General features: G+C 42.6%; 1 protein-coding gene across 1 annotated transcript in view; it reads left to right on the top strand.

The window, feature by feature from the left end:
• gfra2b (GDNF family receptor alpha 2b) overlaps positions 1-20741 on the top strand; it is a 41021-nt gene that overhangs the window by 18481 nt on the left and 1799 nt on the right. The window contains exons 4-8 of the mRNA XM_048259617.1: positions 332-713; positions 9784-9893; positions 10284-10424; positions 11501-11697; positions 20045-20095. Of these exons, the coding sequence (XP_048115574.1) occupies positions 332-713; positions 9784-9893; positions 10284-10424; positions 11501-11697; positions 20045-20095 (881 nt within the window). The remainder of the gene's footprint in view (positions 1-331; positions 714-9783; positions 9894-10283; positions 10425-11500; positions 11698-20044; positions 20096-20741) is intronic.

Below are 20741 nucleotides of genomic sequence, written 5' to 3'. Positions count from 1 at the left end.
AGGAAATGTGGTCACAGAAACAAAAGATATCTTTGAAGCTGTGTTGCTTTTATCAAAGGCGGCCATTAATGTTGTTATCAATTTCAATTCCAAAGAAATTTAGTTCTTTATTAACTCAATATTATGTTGAGCCAAACCATATTAGACAAAATGCTAAAAAATATTTGACATCACAAGCCTTATGCAGACCTATTCACTAGAAAAGTCTGCCGTGTGGTCTTACATCATCTGTGTGTTGTAATTCTAACCAAACTCTTGTGATTTGTATTACTCTTAAGCCTCCATAGCCCCTCCATTCATACATGTGTTTTTCTCCCTTTTGCTGCCATAGACTCAGCATCCACCAAGGGTAACCTTTGTTTGGACACGGGCACCCCCTGCAACCCCTGCCTGGATGCGGCCAAGGCCTGCAACCTGAATGACACCTGCAAGCGTCAGCGCTCCATGTACATCCAGTCCTGCCACAACAAAGGCTCGCCACTCCAGCAGCCACAGGAGCCCTGCAACCGCAAGCGCTGCCACAAGGCCCTGCGCCAGTTCTTTGAGCGCGTGCAGTCCGAGTTCAGCTACCCGCTGCTCTTCTGCGCCTGCAGTGACACGGCGTGCGCCGAGCGCCGCCGGCAAACCATCGTCCCGTCCTGTTCGTTTGATGAGAAGACCCGGTCTAACTGTTTGGAGCTACGCCGGACCTGCCGCTCAGACCCGCTCTGCAGGTAAAGCTTGCCTCGCCAAACTGCTACCTCCACAGGGACTCCACCCCCCACCCCCTACCTCCCACCACCACCACCACTATCCCTGCAGAAAGTCTGGTATGGAAAGCCATAACGCCTGCAGTCATGGAGAAATATTTTAAGCAAAATTCTTTTTAAAATTAGCTCCATGTGCAAAGGTTGGTGGGCACTTGAACAGAACATTTTGTGAATTGGGCATTGTTAATGTGCTGAAAAAGCGCTTTGGGTGATGGTCCTGGTGGAGGCTAATCAGTGGGATCAGTGGGACCAGCTGAGTCACCCCTCTGGAGTTAGCACTTCCTTCCTACCCATAAGGTCATGTGTCATTCATCTCCCCATGGCACTCTAATAATTACCCAGTCCTTCATGAAATAAAAAAAAAAACAGGTCTGAATGTCAGCAGAATTATTCATGGGAGTTAAGCATTACACTAGCATACCAAATGTTTTCAAGTGAAGTCTTTAATTGATTTTCATGACTTGAGAGGTACTGCAGCTTAAGGAAAATGTCATTGTGATTCACAGAGGCACATTCTCTGCATGTTAAGGGAGGACAAAAAGTCACTGGAGTCATTCCCAAGACAAAAAAAAGAAGTCTGCAGATTGTTAAACAATAGACACAACACGATGTCTTTGCAGATACAGGCTTCATATAAAGGCCATGCCAGTCAACTTCCTGACCTGCATTTCTCTATACCCTGAGACCAAACATAGCTAAATTCTTATAATTTTGCGCTGGAAAGTGTAAGCCAGTCCTCCAATTGTCCTCTGTTCACATATCCTGCCTTTCTATGGAATACCACAAGCTATATCGGGTAAGGGATGGGGTGGTGTGCTAACCCCTTGAGAATATGAACATAGATTGGCCTGAAAGGGTTGATGTTGGATGCGATCCAGAGTAAGGCCAATGGATTGGAGTAGGCAGGGCATTTTAAGCATTTGGCCCCAAAACCAGAATATTTAATGAGAGGTGTAATGTGAGAGACAAATGGTCTAACATTACTAGTCTTATGTATGCTTATCAACATTCTTCACAGCAAATGCCAACTATATTAGTTTCTTTCTTTCAATACCCTTACCTACTATGTCCTCAAACCAAATAGTCATCTAGATAAAAGAGATTGGGAACTTGATAGCCTACTACTCACTGTCAGAGTAAAAAAATTAGATCTCATTGCAACATTGTTGCCATGTGTGATGAGACCTGAAGTTGCTTGTGTCTAATAGCAATTCCCACCTTTGCTTGAAATGCAGCTCTCTGTCTCTGTCCTTTTCCAGGTAGTGTAATGCACTGTGTTTTAGCCATAAGGTAAGAATGTCTTGTTTGTACACAAGCAACATTTTGTCACTCGCCCAACCATGCCTTCCAGGCCGGCTCCCCTAATTATAGGCAGGGCAGCGCCGGGTTAGGCCGAAAGTCCACTTATAAGGTGTGATTGATGGTCAGCCACGAGAGTGTGCACCCGTGTGCTTGGCCAACCCACGCTGCGTTGAATACTCCATCAGTCTGCCACAGACCCCCAGGTATCACCTTGCTCTTGCCCACTGCGGGGAACTGGAGGACATCCAACAGCAGTGCCAGGCGCAGCCGCCCTGCCAGGCATGGAAGTCCCTGCTAATGTGCACTATTTAACCCTGACCTGACCGGAGTGACTCTCGATGGCTCACGTCACCGAGCACAGAACACCTGTCCACACCTGAAATAAGGGGCATGTCAGTGCCAATGTCAATCTGTTGTTGTCATACACCATCACTTGTTCAGCCAAAGCTGCTACAACTTCAGCGCAGCACTCATAGCATTTGCACCTACCATATTTTGTATTGCTGCAAGAGAAGCGGAAACCCGAGATTTTCACTCTCTTTATGCACGGATAATGAGGTGTAACAATAACTGAGTCTTGAATCTGTTGTCTCACCATAGTGGCACTGAGGACAAAGTTAAGAGAAGTTTGCAGTTTACAAAAGTGTACTTCAAAGCAATACCATTAACAGTGGAATGCACGGCCAGCCTCTGTGGTAGTCCTCTTATTTGGGGGGGATTAGAGAATTAGTTTATTTACAGTATAGAGTTTGCAGACGCCAGGGATATGATGCCTGGTTGATCCTCAAAAGCTCTCTCCTCGTCTCTCTTGTTTGCCTCAGATTGGAGCGCAGACCTTGGATGCACAGGGACTGTCTTGTGTAGGAGATTGATAATTACACTGCGTGTACAATAAACACTGGGCAATTCGGTTAAAACAGACATTTCTCTTTTCCAGAAGTAGGATAAAAGTCTCTTTTCTTCTTATTCTTTGGTGATGACTTCTCTCATCTCATGCCTGAGTACACACACCATCGTGGGATTTGTGCGAGGCATTTTGACATAAATTGTTCTCAGCAACATTTTGATCAAGCGAGCGCCGAGATGAAGTTGCGGCTTAGGCGGGCAGGGGGAAGCCACGGGCACAGCCTGTCGTGGCTTTGATTTATTTCAGGTGACACGGATCTAGTCCCTTTAGACTCTGTGCCGCGGCTGTTGTGTGTACATAGCTTAAATGGGTGAGCTGCTTCTGCCGAGTGGGAAGGTCATGGACCCGTGACTTCTTTGGGGACCTTATCCCTCAGCCGGGATTTTCCTCAGCCCCCTCTGCCCTTTTTTGAACACGCACATACATACACACGCACACACACGTTCACACACACACACACATGCACGCAGACGCTCACACACACATGCATAGACATACTAATCCATCCCTGTCTAATAAAGAACTGCCAACTCTCTGTGTAGAGACAGAAAGTAGTTCAGTCATGCTCCCTTTTCAGACATTGCTGCCCTTCTCCCAAGTGTAACACTAAATTCCACAAAGTAGGCAGCCCCAGGCAAGATATGAGTTAGAATCATGTCGTGTAGATTTGAATCATTTCCACTATTTAGGAAGCACCCGTCAGCATAGTGAGACTGGACAGGTTAATGACTTGAAAATAGCGGCTCATTTTTGCCCGTTCTTAAGTCTTCCTTCCTTTGTTCAATCCCGGATGGAAATGAAGAAATCAGCTGTCATGCCCATGTGCAATCCACAGAGCCCACCTTGACTTTCAAATAATGCGAGTGGGATGTGTTACATCGGCCAAGTGGGAGTAGAAAATGAAGGTCTGATGAAAGAGCCACAGCTGAAACGAGCTGGGAAAGGAAGACGAATATGCTCGCCTTAAAATGGCCGCTTAAGATATCGGGCCTTCGTAGCGTCTCTCTCACCCTTTTAACCTAAATATGGGAGATGGATTGTTTAAGGATGCCCGTGCTGGGCCTCGGCCAGGACAGGAAGACGAAGCGCTTCTGACCATCTGCTCATAAACTAGAAGGGATAAGCAGTCGATTAAGGTGCTCAGGGGCCTCTGTGCCGTTGCTGCACAGGACTGAAGCGATTTTGTATTTTTTTTCTTCAAATGCTGATGAGTGTTCATGCTGTTTTATTCCAATGGTTGTTAAAGTCACGCGGAGAGGGAGTCAGCACAGCCTCTTCTGGAAGCACATTTGAAACCACAGCGACAATGAGTGTCTGTGAAATAGGCTATGGGCATGCAACCGACAATCATGTCTGACGTCTTTTGGTACAACTGTCAGTCCTCGTGTGAAAGCAAATTATGACTGTAAAAAGGATGCACCCCATTCAGCGGTGCACGCAGGCAGCGCATGCTTGCCTGTTTGCTGGATGATTTAAGGTTTGGATTTTAATCTCTGGTGATGCAAGAACAGTCTAAAGGCTCTGACTTCCACTGAGACAGTGAAGCTCCAGTGGATATCTTTTTCTCTCACACACACACACGGGATGTTACAGCTCTGGAAAAAACATACATAGAGCTCTGGAAAAAAAAAAGACCACTGCACATTTGTCTGGTGTCATCCTACAGTTGCTGAGTGACATTCAAAAGAGTTGATGGTCATATTCAAAATTAAGAGACCACTGCAAATGGTATTTTCTGTAGGATCAGAAAACTGTGCAGTGTCTTTTTTTTTGTTGCTTTTTCCAGACCTGTAGACAAGAGGCTTGTCAGTTCTGCAGTTTTAAAGGGAAGCAAGTTGTCTCCAATCTACCACCTTTAAATGTTTTTGTCTTTTTCTGGTGTTTTTGAGTGTGTGTGTTTGTGTGTGTGTGCGTTTGTCTGTGTGGCCACACAGCACCCCTACAGGAAGATAGCTTGGATGCTAAATCAGTTTGGCATTAAATGGCCTGAATTAAGCTCGTCTCAGAGGAGAAAACTTGCCTCCACAAATCATGAGCCCTTACCCTTTCCAGCCATCTGTGAGGTTGTTCAAGCATTATTATTTTATTTCAAGCTTGCTGGCTGGTATCTCCAATTCCAAGCTGAGGTTGTCACACAGTCCGGGGCTACAGTAACAGGTGGAGCTGGGTGGTGGGGTAAGATATTCTGAATAGGGATGGGGTTGAAGGTGGGGGTGGGGGCAGTTAGTGGGGACCTCGGGGTGGGGCTGCCGGGGACATGCGGTTGGGTATTAGCACGGATGATGGCGGTTTAACACTCAAGTTGCGTTGGCCTTGCTTATCAGGGGCACTCATTTACATAGCCTGGCCGCCGATGTTAATTTGAACATGGAGGAATGTAATTAACTATGTAAATCATGTGCTCTGATGGGGGATTTGTTAATTAGGAGGGCATTTACAAGGCACTTATTACAAACCAAAACAACAACAAAAAAAGTTTAAAAAGGAGTTAATTTCCCAGTGAACCCCACACACACACACACACACACACACAAAACACACACACACACACCTGCCCTTAGCCTTGCCTAGTGGGACCCGCACATAACCACATCCTCTGCCATGTTGGAATGTGGAGCTCCATTTTAAACAGATTACCTTCAATCCTTAGTCACCTGACTGCTATTCCATAATGCAACAGTACTCTATTGGCATTGCTCCTGCTTCCCACCTTAATGTCAGCATGCTAATAGGTGAGCTGTCCCCTGGGTCATTTCCAAGAAGGGATACGGGCATCACATTCATCATTTATATCTATCATGCTACTGCTGTGCATGACAGTTCTGGGGATAAGTACACTAATTTACTGTGAATGCAGTATACAGCAGAAGTGAGTTAACGTTAAATTATTCAACATTGAATCACCTCATGGTAATGGCATCAGTTCTAAGTTGAGCAGTAAAATGTAGAATTATGTAAAATTATGTGAAATGAAAAGTTAACAATTTAGATTTACTATATTAAAGATACAGGCTGCTTAGAATGAGCTTAAATGGGATAAAACAAGTCAGTACATCATTCATGAGATTCAATTTTTCTTTTTACAATACTTCCACCTTTTCAATACTTCCTATGTCCAGTGTTGGACATATTTTTGGAGATTCTTCAAAGATTTTCCTTTCAGCGGCTCTTAGCCTGAGGGGTTTGTTGTTCTACCCATCTTTCAAAAATAACCCCAAAGGTTTTATTGGATTGAAGTCAGGCAATATAATTGGCAAGGTCATACTTTTCTCTTCTGGTGTGATTTTAGGAGTGTGTTTTGAATTGTTATCATGATGGAATATTCCTCTTCTGCTAAGCTTCTGGAGACTAAGAGCCATCTTGTCAGACAGTATTTGAGTACATCCACAGGCAGTCATGGCGACTTCTACGAGCATAACCTCCCCAACACCTTTTCACTCATACAGCCATATATAATAGCACTCCCACCTCCATGCTTCACTGTTAGTACTGTGCATTCACTGTGGTTCTCTTGGCTCGATTCATGCCATCTGAACCACTCAAATGTGTCTCTCAATCTCTTTTCTCATCTAACCAAAGAATGTGCTCCAAATATTCATCAGACCTCTTTTCATTTTTTTTAGCCAAGTTTAATCCAGCAGTTTTGGCCAAATCACACTTTTTTTCCCAATCTCTTCGAGGCCACACTGACTGAGCTTTCATAGAAACTCTGATTTCTATTGTTACGGTCCTGTCCCAAATCGGAAGTACTTGCCTGTTTTTCAGAGCTAGATTGTGCAAGAAGTGCATGGCCATAGTATCATTCTGGAAGGATGTGCCTCTCTAGCTCTGATTAGTGGTACTATGGCTCGTTCTGTCTCTCCTGATTACCGCTGCAACTGTGCTTCCACTGATTTTTTACTTGGTCACTGATCTGCCTTGAAGTTTCACAGTCAAATTTCCCCAATCAATTTTTTTCCCTTACGGGGCAACGATGCAAACATGAAGATAGATACAGCCCATAGGTCTAAAATGTATTAAATTCTGGTGTTCACAGTTCAAACGTGTTTATAATTATGATCATTATATCATGGAAATCACAAATGTACCACATTTCATTATTACATTTTCAATATGATCTGAAGAAATACTCTACTGGTTTAGAAATAATGCAATTATTGAGAGGTGATATAGTTTTGAATCATTTGGCATTAAAGTGGCATTACACGTGAGTGTACTCACTACTGTTGTATGTTGACTGTGCATGTAACAATCAGCTACTGTTTGTGTCCTCACTCTCCATAAAATACTGATAGGTGTTTACACTTTTTGTAAGTAAGAGGTAATGTATAGAACGCCGGTCATTATTGGGAAAATAAGTCCCGAGATGGCGAACCGGACCTGGCGAACCTTATTTTCCCAATAACTGCCGGCGTTCTATACATTATCCCTTACTTACAAGTAAGCTGTGCGTTGGGGTCCGGTTCGCCCTGTCGGGACTTATTTTCCCAATAATGACCGGCGTTCTATACTGTATATTATCCCGCTTATTACACGGCTACTTGCCAAAACAAAATAATAAACTCCCCACGATATGACTTTAGCCTACATAGCCTAGCCTATTTGTTAAGTATAAGTATATATACTCTTTTGATCCTGTGAGGGAAATTTGGTCTCTGCATTTATCCCAATCAGTGAAACACACTCTAATCCTGGCGCAGTGAGCTGCCTGCAACAACAGCAGCGCTCGGGGAGCAGTGAGGGGTTAGGTGCCTTGCTCACTGTTCCGTGCCTACTGGTCGGGGTTCGAACCGGCAACCCTCCGGCTACAAGTCCGAAGCGCTAACCAGTAGGCCACGGCTTACCGTTCATCGTGGCATTTGCTGAAACAAATAGTTCGCAACACACGCTGAACTTGAATCAAACATTCTTTAGAACACAGCTGATCAACCGTCTGCTTTCACGTTTGAATGAAGTTCCAGTCCTTGCGTAGTAATATGAAATACCTGAATTAGAAGCACAAACTCCGTTGCCATTGACAGCGGTCATTATTTTTTTCAGAGGTCCTTTCCTAGGAAATAATGACCGCTAGAACTTTGGTAAATCCCATTCAAGTCAGTGGAGCGTTCTACTTGCCTTGTGAAGAGCCGTGTAATAAAATACTGATAAAGGTCAGTGTCTTTAAAAGTCTATATGTCGTAGGCCTATGCGTGCACTCTGACATTACTGCTGTGAGGGTCTGGTGTTGTGTGCTCATGCCATACTGATTTCTTGCTTCGTGACTTAGAGGAGGGCTGTGGCATGACTCACTCACACACTTACTGTACTGTGGGTTGACACACTCATCCGAGTAGAATGCCACTACATCGCATGGACACGAGGATGGAAATGGACATTTTCCTGTTGGTGAGGGAGAAGGAAAGAGAACAGACAGAGAGAGAGAGTGGGGGGGGGGGGTGAGAGTGGTGAGGGTGACCTTTAAGCAGTGTGTGAATGTGTGTGTGTGTGTGTGTGTGTGTGTGTGTGTGTGTGTGTGTGTGTGTGTGTGTGTGTGTGTGTGTGTGTGTGTGTGTGTGTGCGTGCGTGCGGGGTATAAGGGGGCATTTGCCGTGTGGCCCCATGGGACCTGTCTGTTCTGTGAGGTACAGTAAGTACCACAGAGAGTGCGTGTCTGGCCCGCCGCCCTGCTGCCCTGACCTGAGAGGTGGCCCCGTTAACACCTCACTGCACGGGGTCACAGGAGGTGCGGGGCTGGCAGGCAGGCGCCAAGCAGGAGCCTCCAGGATCCTGATCTCACCCACCTCCGAGTGGAGACCTCCAAGCAGCTTCAACATCCCTCCCCCGCACACACACACACACACACACACACACACACGCACACACACGCATGCACACTCACACACACACTCACACACACACGCTGATTCACTCACTAAATCAAATAAATAAGAGTCGACCCCAGCGGGGTCCAGCCAGTGAAAGGCAGGGCTGACGCAGAGTTCACATGGACAACATGTGGTGGGAGGGGGGAAGGAGTTATTCCAACCTGCATCCTGGAATCAAAGCTGCTGTAACCCCCTGCTCTGCTCTGCCCCGCTACGTGCTGTGAGCCAGAAGCAGCCGTCTGTTTACTCTCTCATGCACTCATTTACACACACACACACACACACACACTCACACACACACACACAGAAAAGTGGTTCACCTTGGAATCAGAACTGCTGTAACCTGGATGTAGTGCATGCTGTGATTTAGAAGCAGGAATCTCTCTCTCACACACACACACACAAACACTTGCAGACATCCCTGCTGCAACTGGGGATTTCATATATATATATTGGAGGATGGAGTGGTGGGGGGCTGGGGGGGGGGGCGCACACGTGCACTCAGACAGAAAATGGACTCATGTCAGCTGCCTGTGGCGGAGCGGTTAGGGACTGTCAGAGTGCATCTCATGATGCACAATTGTACATTGTCTCTGTCAGATATTTCAAGCCGATTCCAATGCCCATGATAACAGAGGCAAGCTATAAATAAGAGTTGTGTGTGTGTGTGTTTGTGAATCTCCATTCTATATCCATTCTTATCCAAACAGACCAGGGGGGAGTGTAAGAGAAAGATAGTAAGGATGAATACTGTAAGACCATCAGAGTGAGGGAGAGAAATGTACAGCGCACTCATGACAATGGCAGAACACATCATTTATGAAAGCATGGGATTAGTCTTTCTGATTTAAAGGTATTGATGTAAAGGGTATGTATACTGTAGCAACTTAGTCAGTAGTAATATTCATTTAAACCGTAACTTCATGTTTTGTAATTTGAGGTCTTGTGTCTTTTTGCATAGGTCTCGACTGGCTGACTTCCACATGAACTGCCAGACGATTCGCCACACAAAGACAACCTGTCCAAATGATAACTACTATGGTTGTCTCATCTCCTATGTAGGACTTATTGGTGAGTAACTGTAGAACTGTTCAAGGTTAGGTTGAGTTTGTTGGATATCGATTAAAGGCTGAGCATATTATATCCACTTGCTGCAAGGTGGGAGTTATTACATCAACTTCAGCAGAATTTCTGTAGTCTCATTTAAAATGACCATAAATTATGCATACTCAAAGCTAAATGAAATATGAATTGAGTAAATTGAAGGTCTCTTTCTTGCCAAAAAAACTTGTATGTGGTGGAATTTAATATTTGCCCCAACACTATATATCCAAACCAAAATGCCACCCTTAGCAATGTCATGTATTGAAATGTAGAATAAAAACATTTCCAGTGGTGCTGTATCTTACTGTACCTCCTCCATGTATGCATGCGCCTTTGCGTTTGGATTTGTCTGACCAGGTCTGGACATCACACCGAACTACGTGGACGCTAGTCACAGCAACTTCACCATCTCGCTGTGGTGCACCTGTCGGGGCAGTGGGAACCAGGAGGAGGAGTGCGAGGCCTTCCTGCGGGACTTCAGAGAAAACACCTGCCTCAGTGAGCACCTGTCTGTCACCTGTACTCAGCAGCATAGGCAGTGTCTCTGCCTAATGGAGAATCACTACAATTACTCTTTCTTGTACACAGCAGGGCAACATGGTGGGAGTGATCTTTGATTACTAACAGTAAAGCGGAGTTAGTAATCAAGGATCTTTGGGGTTAGAACGCTCATCTTTTTCGAACTTCAGAGCGTTATTCTATTTTCAGAGTAATAATAATAATAATAATAATAATACATTTTATTTGTTACATAGCGCCTTTCAAAGCACTCAAGGTCGCTTTACAGAGTAAACACTGTAAAAAAATAAAATAATAATAAAGTAAGAAAAAAGATGCCGGACGGAGCGGCGTAGTCGCCAGCGTTCCCGTGACATCAAGACAAACAAAAAAATTTACAAAATAACAATTGACGCACAAGACAAAAGATGCCTGATGGAGTGGCGTAAACGGCAGCGTACCCGAGACACCTAACGGTAGACATACAAGACAGACAACAAACAAAAATTCACAAGTAATAAAATAAGTAAATAAGAAATTAAAATAAAGAAAAGTCTGTGTTAACTTAGTCCAACTCAGTCCAATGGCAATGATATGGCGTAACGTTACAGCCCAGACCAACCCGGAGAATTTAACGTTAACATAGGCCTTTAGTAAGTGATGTTAGTAGGCACTACTTGTAACAGTTAGACTGCAGTCTAGATCACTGGAAACATAACCTTTTGAAGTCGTGGGCAATCTTGCAGATCAGCAACTCGGTGGATTTATGACAGTTTGATGCTCCGAGAGATTGCAGTTCTTCAACGTAGCTTCGAACATTAGCAGCTAGAAGCTAGTCTGCTCAATCCAGACTCAGTTAACGTAAGTTAACGGCACAATCCAGACTCCAGGCAAGGCAGATGGCAGCTCGCAGGTCTGGATCTTTCGCAGACTATAGGCCTAGGTCCAGCTGTCCCGAGAGAGTGCCAGATTGAATTTACGAACGCACCCAGTGTGTGAAGGTGAAGCTTTGGATTTATCCTTTGTCGGTCGTTGATTCTGTCATTCATAATTTTCAATTTCAATTCCAAAAACAGGAAATGCCATCCACGCTTTTGGTTATGGCTCAGAAGCAGGCCACATCCCCATGCTGGAGTCCCAGCCCTCTTTGCCGTCTTTGCCACCTGTGCGCACGAACCTTCAGCCAGCCATCACCACCAAACCGTTCATCCACTCCAATGATGTCAAACCCATGGACAATGCCTGTGTCTACTCCACCTGTGCAAACCTGAAGGTAGGCAATGCTGTTCATTTCTGTATCTAAAATAATGATATCAAAATCAAGACAACACTTGCTCTTTCTTCATCCATATTGTCAGAGATAAAAGCTGACCTTTATACTGTAATTTCCCCCTATTAACCAAGGTTTATACATAACATTATCAAAACTATGTTTACATACAGGGTTCCTACGCAGTATGGAAAACCTGGAAAAGTATGGAATTTGATTTTAGTAATTTCCAGGTCTGGATAAGTATGGAAAAAAGAAACAAGGGTATGGAGAAATATTTGTGTTTCCAGACTATTGCATTTGCAGTACTAATCACTTCACTCAGGTCATAATGAACCATTCCTACTGTTGTGTAGCTTAACTGTTAGTCCCCATCGTCAAGATACAACTATGATACAACTAAGATACAACTAAAAATGACCCAGCTAAATGGACGAATATTAAGTGTCATTTTTTAATTCACTTCAGTTGTCCATACCTTTGTTTTCACCGAGTTATCCCAAACCAGAAGTGGCCGCAATGTCGAGAATATGGTCAGAAAAATCTACCGAGAAGTTTGGAAATTTGAGTATGGAAAAAGTATGGAATTTTGAAATGCAAAATGTGTAGGAACCCTGTACATATTATATGTACAGTATAAGCTGAGGTGTGTGTCTGTGTGAATTTGGTATGAGTGCATTAGGGCAGTTACATGTCAAAGAGAATTCAGTGTGATTCTGAGGAATGCTGTGAGTCACCTGTTGACGTACCATATGTGTGTTGTACATGATGGAGAAACAGCAAACAGAAATAAACATGCCATACTGTACCTTAACGCAGAATGTCAGTGCACAATACAAGTGGCAATGGATCTAGTTGGTCATGGCGCCAAGAATAAAATATTAACAGATAAAACATAAGATTTACTCCCACCCCAATGTGTCATTACAGTTACAGTAGTAGAAAATCCCACGTCATACATTTCCAGTGTGTTGTCCTCTGTAAAACCTGCTACTTGTGGAGGTAGCATCCCCATGTAAGGAACCTGCACACTGTCAACCTGCAGTTCAATAACTGAATAGCTACTGTAGGGAGTGGTAGAGATTGAACCAAGTCAAATTTATGTGGGGAAAATAATAGAATAATAACAAATATTATTCATTTAAATAAATATTTACTTTAGAGAATACATTGTATATTAAAAGTCTAGCTACAAAATGTAATTTTGTCAATTTAATTTTATGGTTGATTATTTGCCCAAGGTAATGAATTTAAACAGTCTAAGGAGCCCATTTGCAGGAAATAGGCTCCAAGAGAGTTTCCCACAACAATTGATTCTAAATAATCCTTGAGCTGTTCTGTAATTGCAGTGAAAACAAGCATCTGCTGCCATGTATCTGAAATGATATCAAATTTAAGACAAAACAACACAACAGTTTTACTTTCTTGGCCCATATAGTCAGGCATACAAACTGATGTATATACACCATAATTTCCCACCTGTTAACCAAAGTTTATACATATAATTGGCTAAATTCAGCCATGAGAATAACACACATGGGAATTAATTTATTTTCTTCATTCTTCTTTCTAGTTGTCTTTGACATTTCATTTCATGTGAAACAGTTTCTGCACAAACGTGTACATGGGACAACTGCAACGCTAATGGTACTGCAGCAAGCAAGCTTAAAGGATACAAGGTTGTGTATGATTGAGGCTTTGAGTGATTTCTCTTGTGAGAGCACCAATGGCTGATAACGTCTGTGACTGATTAGAGGCAAGTGTGGCTAAAGTCACTCAAAACTGATAAAAAGTGAGAGAAAATTCAGAGCAGTTCCCAAGAAAAAGGTATATTTTTTAGAAATGCTCACCATCAACCCTTAAGAAATATGACCCTGACACTTGCCCTGGGTCAAAGACTAAGAAGGCTAATTAGGGCTGGATAGGACTTTTAGTAAAGGTACAACCAATGGCCTGCCAGAACAAAACAGTGCTTTAACATATTGGTGGTCTAAAATTCAGTTTTTGCATTAAAGCAGCACTATGTTAGTTTTTTACCTTAATAGACCAGGTTGAAACAACAAAAATGTGCCTAAATAAAAATTATCAGGCAGTTTTGAGTAGGCTAAAGGTTGGCAAATAGACTATTCTAGGGGTATTTTTTATGCTGAATCCATTTTTGCTGTTTGCCAAGCTGTATCTCTTACGTGAAACTCAGTAGAGTGTAAAATCCAAGATGACCGCCTCATACCCCAAAATGAGCAAATTTCTCAGCACTGGCTCAGAGATAAACTGTTTTTTTTATTGTGATATAGCATTTATTGAGTAAAGGAAACAAACTGAATTAGTTAGATAGATTGATAGATAGACACTTTATTGATCCCCAAGGAGAAATTAGAACAAGTTATTCATTCTTACAATATTTCTGGTAAATACTGACCTGTTATTTTGTGTATTTCAGTACTGTAGGTCCATATAAGAACTTCAACATCATTCAGGTGGCAGCATAGGGCCTATATCTTAAACCATGCATCATCCTATTACATTATGTTAAGAGTGTTTATTACTTTTCAACATTTACGTGTCCATGTAAACAAGTTTAAGGACTGAAATTCCACTAACAGTAGATTTGAACAGATAAACGACAAGATTCTCCAATATGATCACAAAAACACAGAGCTCTGCTAGGCCCTGGGGCAGTATGCAGACACCCACCCCTACCACTCTCTTCACCCCAAGCCTAACACTAACTCCAGCATAGGTCCAGGCTGCATTCTGACCACAGGGCATCCCTGTAGAGCTCTAGGCTCTGGGCAGCATGCATACACCCACCCTCTCCACTGTCCACACTCTAACCCTCAAATTGACTCCAGCATAGGCCCAGATCCCCGCCTGACCCTAGTGCTGCCCTGCAGAGCTGCCCTGGGCCCCAGGCTTCCTGTAAACACCCACCCACACCTAAGACCTAACCCCAACCCTAAATCCCAACCCTAGCCCTAACCCTAGGGCTTGGAGGGAGCCACAGCCCCCTGCCATCCCCAGGAACAGCCACCAGCCTGTCCCAGTCACAGGCAAGATGGACTGAAAGGATCTGGTCATATTTTGAGGTTGCCAATATTCGATCACTCATGTTAAGTCTAACCTTTGAGTTCACTTCTTGGCAGATCATGCAGGCATTCCAGTTGATGATCACAACAGAACTCCTTGTCAATGTTGGACTTTGAGTTAAGTAAGACGCATAGCACAAGCGGTGCCAGACCACGTGCTGTTCTGTGTTCTGGACAAGAAGCACTCTGTCATTTGCTTCTCTGTGTTGAGGATCTTTAAGCTTTCCTCTACTTTGTGCATCCGCTTTTAGTGCCAAAAGGCCCTGTTCTGTCGCATTGTATAGCTTATATGTCTTAGATTCTTGGCATATAATGCAAGTATCCAATGACATTGACCGGTCAGGCTTCAAACTACATACAACTTTCATAATGGTGATCTTAATTCCCTTTCTATACTTGTTAATTGATGTCACACATGATGTAAAGTTTTAAAATATGGAATTTCCTGACATTTTAGAGGTCAATTCACTTCAGCAGCAGTTCCTGTTCAACTCCATCCATGCAATTGTCCTCCATTTCTCACAATATATGATATTATATATTTATAATATTATATATTTAAGGACTTTAGTCAGTGTTTGGAAGTGTCTTGCATGACTGTGTTGTGTTAGTATTACCAAAACCATCATGTTGCTTAGTCAAAACAATCCAATCATGTTGTCAAACTGTCACTCTATTTTGTACAGCAAAGCAGACATTAAAGTTTTATGAAAATCCCTCAACCCCCATGGGATATTGCACAAACACTGTATGACCCCATGTGACCTTGACCTCACAACCTTGAGTACCTTATTAGTCCATGTAGCCTTAGTAAAATAAATAAGTAAGTAAAAGTTATTTATAAAGCACATTAAGCACAGTTTACACTGACCCTGAAAGTGCTGTACAGAGTACATAAAACAGACAATACATAAGTATACATACATACACATACACATTAAAAGACTTTCCAAGCAGGCAGACACAAACCTATAACAATGACCAGGAAACAGCAAGGGTCAAGCACAGAGTTACATTGGACATTAGAGGGCCGAGAAGGCCAGAGAGTACAGGCAAAGTCCTTTTAGGCTACTCCCTCCACTTGGTGTAGCCTGGAAAATCCAGACCCTGGAAAACTAGAAAGATTAATGAAAATGGCCCAACTCGAGGGGCGGCACCAAGCATGCATTTGAAAATCTCACAGCACGCAATTGGATAACACTACTACGACCAATGTTTACTGACTGATTCCGGACTTCGACGCAATTGGATAACACTACGACCAATATTTACTGACTGATTCGTTGCAGCGCTGTCGTCATCTGTTTAGCTTGCCTCCTATATCAGATACACCGATGTGATTGGTTCCTTGCGATGCAAGGGGTAAAAGTAATGTGCATCATTACTCATTGCCAGAGTGTCTCGCAGAGACAATTCAAATTCAAATTCAAATGCTTTCGCGCGAACTCTGGATTTCCAGGGTACACTCGGTGGCCATATTGTAACGGTTTTTGGGCACTTATCGGGCATCTATTTCGGACAGAACTGCATGTGTGCAAGGCTTCATGAATCACAACACACCAACATTGTTCCAGCTGCGAGAACACAACACACAATTGGTACAATGTATTCACAACATACCACATGATTGGCACGATGACACATGTCAACTTTTGGCGGCAGAAGGGGCGGAATATGTGTAGACGACTGCCATGTTTGCCTTACAAACTAACCCCATACATTTCTATGGGAGATTCTTTGAGTGCTGTGCCTCCTCAGGAAATCTGGTACAGATGTGTTTTCAGCCTAGATTTATAGGCAGTGATGGAGGGGCCCTTTCTTACTGTATATCAGGTGGTAGCTGGTTCCACAAGCGTACAGTAGAGCAGTGACTGCAAAGGCTCTGTCCCCTTTTTGCTCAAGTCTTCAGCGTGGGACAAATGCGCGATTGCATTAGAAACCATGAGAAGGTGTATACATGGAACAGTATCCCGGTTTCTCTCGGATTATTCCACCTAGCATAACCAGGATACTCAAAACCGGGATAAGGGCTTATCCGGGGTTCTGAAATCGGGATATGATGTTTACATGCGCAAATACAAAACCGGGATACTTCAAAATCCCGATCATAACCAGGATACTAAAGTGCATGTAAACACAGTCTATCATTCATGAACACAATTAACTTAATTTCAAAATATTGAACCATGTGACTGGTTTGTTTAGCTATGGAGGGTCACACATAACAATGTCATCTGTACAAACCAACTCTATCTTAGATTTTGGCAAATGTAGCAGTCCACAAGGAAGCTACAAAAAGCATTCACTTCAGCAGCAGTTCCTGTTCAATTCCATCCATGCAATTGCCCTCCATTTCTCACAATATATGATATTATATATTTATAATATTATATATTTGAGGCCTTTAGTCACTGTTTGGAAGTGTCTTGCATGACTGTGTTGTGTTAGTATTACCAAAACCATCATGTTGCTAGTCAAAACAATCCAATCATGTTGTCAAACTGTCACTCTATTTTGTACAGCAAAGCAGACATTAAACTCAGTTAATTAATAGAAAGGATAGCATGGGGAAAAGTCTGCAATAATATTTTGTTTTCTGTCAATCAAGAGAAGGGAGAAAATATGTTACAAGATATTGTGTGGGTTTCCCTGACCATCTTTTGGAGCCTTATTCAGTGTCCACAAACAGAAGTCCAACCACATGTTTGTTTGAAGTGACTTTCATGAAGGTTTTACTCTCTGGGTGTCTATGTGCCTACCTACTGCAGTAACAAAGCAGTGGTGCTTTTACCACAAAAGACACCAGTCACTCAGTTGGCAGTGATTGTGGAATCAAGAGAGGTTACAAAGTAGGCAGTACAGTGAAAGCTCTGAATCGCAGGTAGTGTTGGCACAGGAATGGGTGTGATACACTGGTGAATAAGTGTAGCATTTGAGTTGGTTGTGTTTGGAAAAGGCAAGCAAGTTACTTCCTATTTTAGGTAGAGGACAAGTGTTTTGCGAAAAAAATAAATAAATATGTATCACTCGTTGAGTGACCGGTTCCAGCAATGGTTTGACACTGAAAGCTTTTATGTGCAAGCAGTTAAAAAGCTGCCATTTAGGCATGTCTAAAGGCATGCAAGTGACACTAAGCAGACCGACCGGATTTCACACATAAGTGATGGGTAAGGGGTAGTGTAAGCTAAAAGCTACCAGTGAATAAGGATGAGAATAGGGGGGAGGTTGGATGCTGAGCTATGCTAGATTGGGTCACATAACAAGAGAGATAATGCCTCTTTAAATCCTAGAATGTGTAATTGGAGTGAGTGACACTTGTCATGGGCTCCTCTCTGGCAAAACAACAAAGTGTTGCAGTAAGGACAGATATAAGAAAACGTACCCACAGCAATAGCACTGTACAACGACTCTCCTTTGAGTAGAGAGAGACGACTTATCTTTTAATCTTTTATATCTAATATGGAGGCAATTGTCCTTATTTATGTCTTACTAGGCAGTTTCACCTTGGTACTTGGATGGGTATGGTACCTTGACAGCTACCACATGCTGTCTTGTGGGTGAAAGTAATTTTTTGTTAATGTATCTGGACTATATGTGTGCTTGCTGTATCTATCTATCTATCTATCTATCTATCTATCTATCTATCTATCTATCTCTCTCAAGCCTTGTTGTAAAACATCCTTTAATGTACTTTATGTGCATAATGCACTTTATATGCGATGATCTGATCACACATGTTGAAATGTCCATGTTGTCATGTCCAGTGAGAGAGAGCTATTGTTGTACATTAATGTGATTAAGTTTTTCAGGTGACAGTGTAAATGGGAATTAAAGTCTCTTGAGCCATATGGACTCCTACATAAACCTTTCCTGTAAGGCATGAGAAGGTGTGGAAGCGGTCGATAAATGGCTAGTTTAGGCAGGATTGAGAGTGTGAATTTATGTGGCGCAGTGGCAGGCACATATACGAATATGCGTCTGTTCGCCTGAGTGATTCCAGCATGAAAAGTAATTTATTGGATAATCCATGTTTGTATGGGGGGACTGTATTGTGGGAACGCAGGCATTGTGCAGACGTTCCTGTCATATAATGCTCCCAGCTCTCAGTGAGCCAGGGACATGATTATTAGTCTCCAGATACTGAAGCAAATGACTGCACTCTCTCATCCGTGCTGAAGCAAATTACCAAAAACCCCACAGACAAGAATATCATGGAGTCACCAGGGAAATAACTGGTTTAATTTGTGTCTCTGGCAATTGTACTTAGAGGCACAAGTCTATCTTTGACAGCAGTTATTCGTCATAGGGTACCCAGTGTCCCCCTGATTGCTTCATGCACTTGCAAGCTGAGTGGTTTGAACTGTATAGCTCTTACTAAAGATGGTGGTGCTGTTCAACCAAGGTGAATATTCACTTCTGAATCATAATTCCCAACTATTGGCAGCAGGGTATTCATAATGATTTTCATTACCTTGTGATAAAAATATAGGTTTTTCAAACATCACACCTGTTTTCGTTGTTATCTCTATTGACATATTATTTTAGAATTTATGCATGCAGTTCCCAAAGGAAATAGGTTTTATATTTAGTTGTGGAGAATGAAGTTGCCAATACTTTTCAACATTTCCAAACTACACAATTTATTTCAGTTCATTTTCCCCCCTCCTGAACCACCATGAGCTCTATGAATAATTGATAGAAACAGCGCTGGGGAATGGCACTTTCACAATTTAACACAGAAGACGATAAGAGTGAGGATTGTGTATTATTTCGTCTAATTTAAGAAAATAAAAACATTTTATTACACAGTACTTGTAGCAATTGAGTTGTTTTTCTTCACGTTAAACAAGAAAATTGGCAGCAAGGGTAGGTGAATACAGCAGCACCAAAATGTAGCTGGGTGACTATGTTTAAAGAACAGTCATTTTACAGTTTATCTGTCAGATCAGATTGTGATTTCCAGGCTGTGAAATCTTCTTTCCAGTAATGGATTAACACTGCAATGTATCAGAAAAGTCTACTGCTATTATATTATGTTTTACTTTTTCAGCATTATTAAAAAGTCATGCAATAATCTATCGACCATATGTTTAAATTCATCTCTATGAACACGAGGAATTGTTCTAGTGCCACACAGATACGTCATTGACATACTGAGACAACTCAATAATGTATACCTTTATTTCCCACCTACAGTTTTTACTTCTGTTTTATGGCAACCTGTCAATTTCTCATGTGTAAAGTTGGATGCGTTTGCTTTGCAGGACAGTGGTAAAAAGTGCACCCCCTCAAATGCTTATGAATGTGCAAATGAGGTAAGTCTGCATACTGTTCTGCTTTGGTGGGTTCACAGGGTCCATAGCCTTACTGTATCAACTGGCATTGAGGAGAATACTGCTTGGTTACATGAATTGTCAATATCCTCTCAAAAGCTAGGCTTTTTTATACAATGCCTTAACTCCAATGGCCTTGATACTGACACACTGCTGCTCTATCAAACACTCTCACCATTGAAATATATTTTAGCCAAGATTCATACTTTTCTGAAGTATATTGTCACATAATGTCAGTGTATACTGTACCAAAGTCCTTTTAGGCAAGTCCCTCCACTCAGCGGCCATATTGCAACGCTTTTTAGGCACTCATTGGGCATCCTCTTCGGCAGAAATGCGCGTGAGCAAGGCTTCACGACACCAATCTTGCCCCAGCTGCGAGTTCACAACACATGATTGGCACGATGTCTTCACAACACACCATATGAATGGCTCAATGTATTCACATCACACCATATGATTGGCTCAATGTATTCACATGCGACGTTTTTGAAGGGGTGGGATATGTGTAGACAACGACCATATTGGCGTTACAAACTAGCCCCATGCATTTCTATGGAGGATTTTTTGAGTGCTGTGTCTCCTCATTAGAAAGTCTCTGACTGTACTGTATGTCAGTGTTAGAGAA

The sequence above is a fragment of the Alosa alosa genome, chromosome 12 (genome assembly GCF_017589495.1).
Source record: "Alosa alosa isolate M-15738 ecotype Scorff River chromosome 12, AALO_Geno_1.1, whole genome shotgun sequence".
Lineage (NCBI taxonomy): Eukaryota > Metazoa > Chordata > Actinopteri > Clupeiformes > Clupeidae > Alosa > Alosa alosa.
Note: the sequence above shows the minus strand (reverse complement) of the source record. Positions and strands in the feature narration are given on the sequence as shown.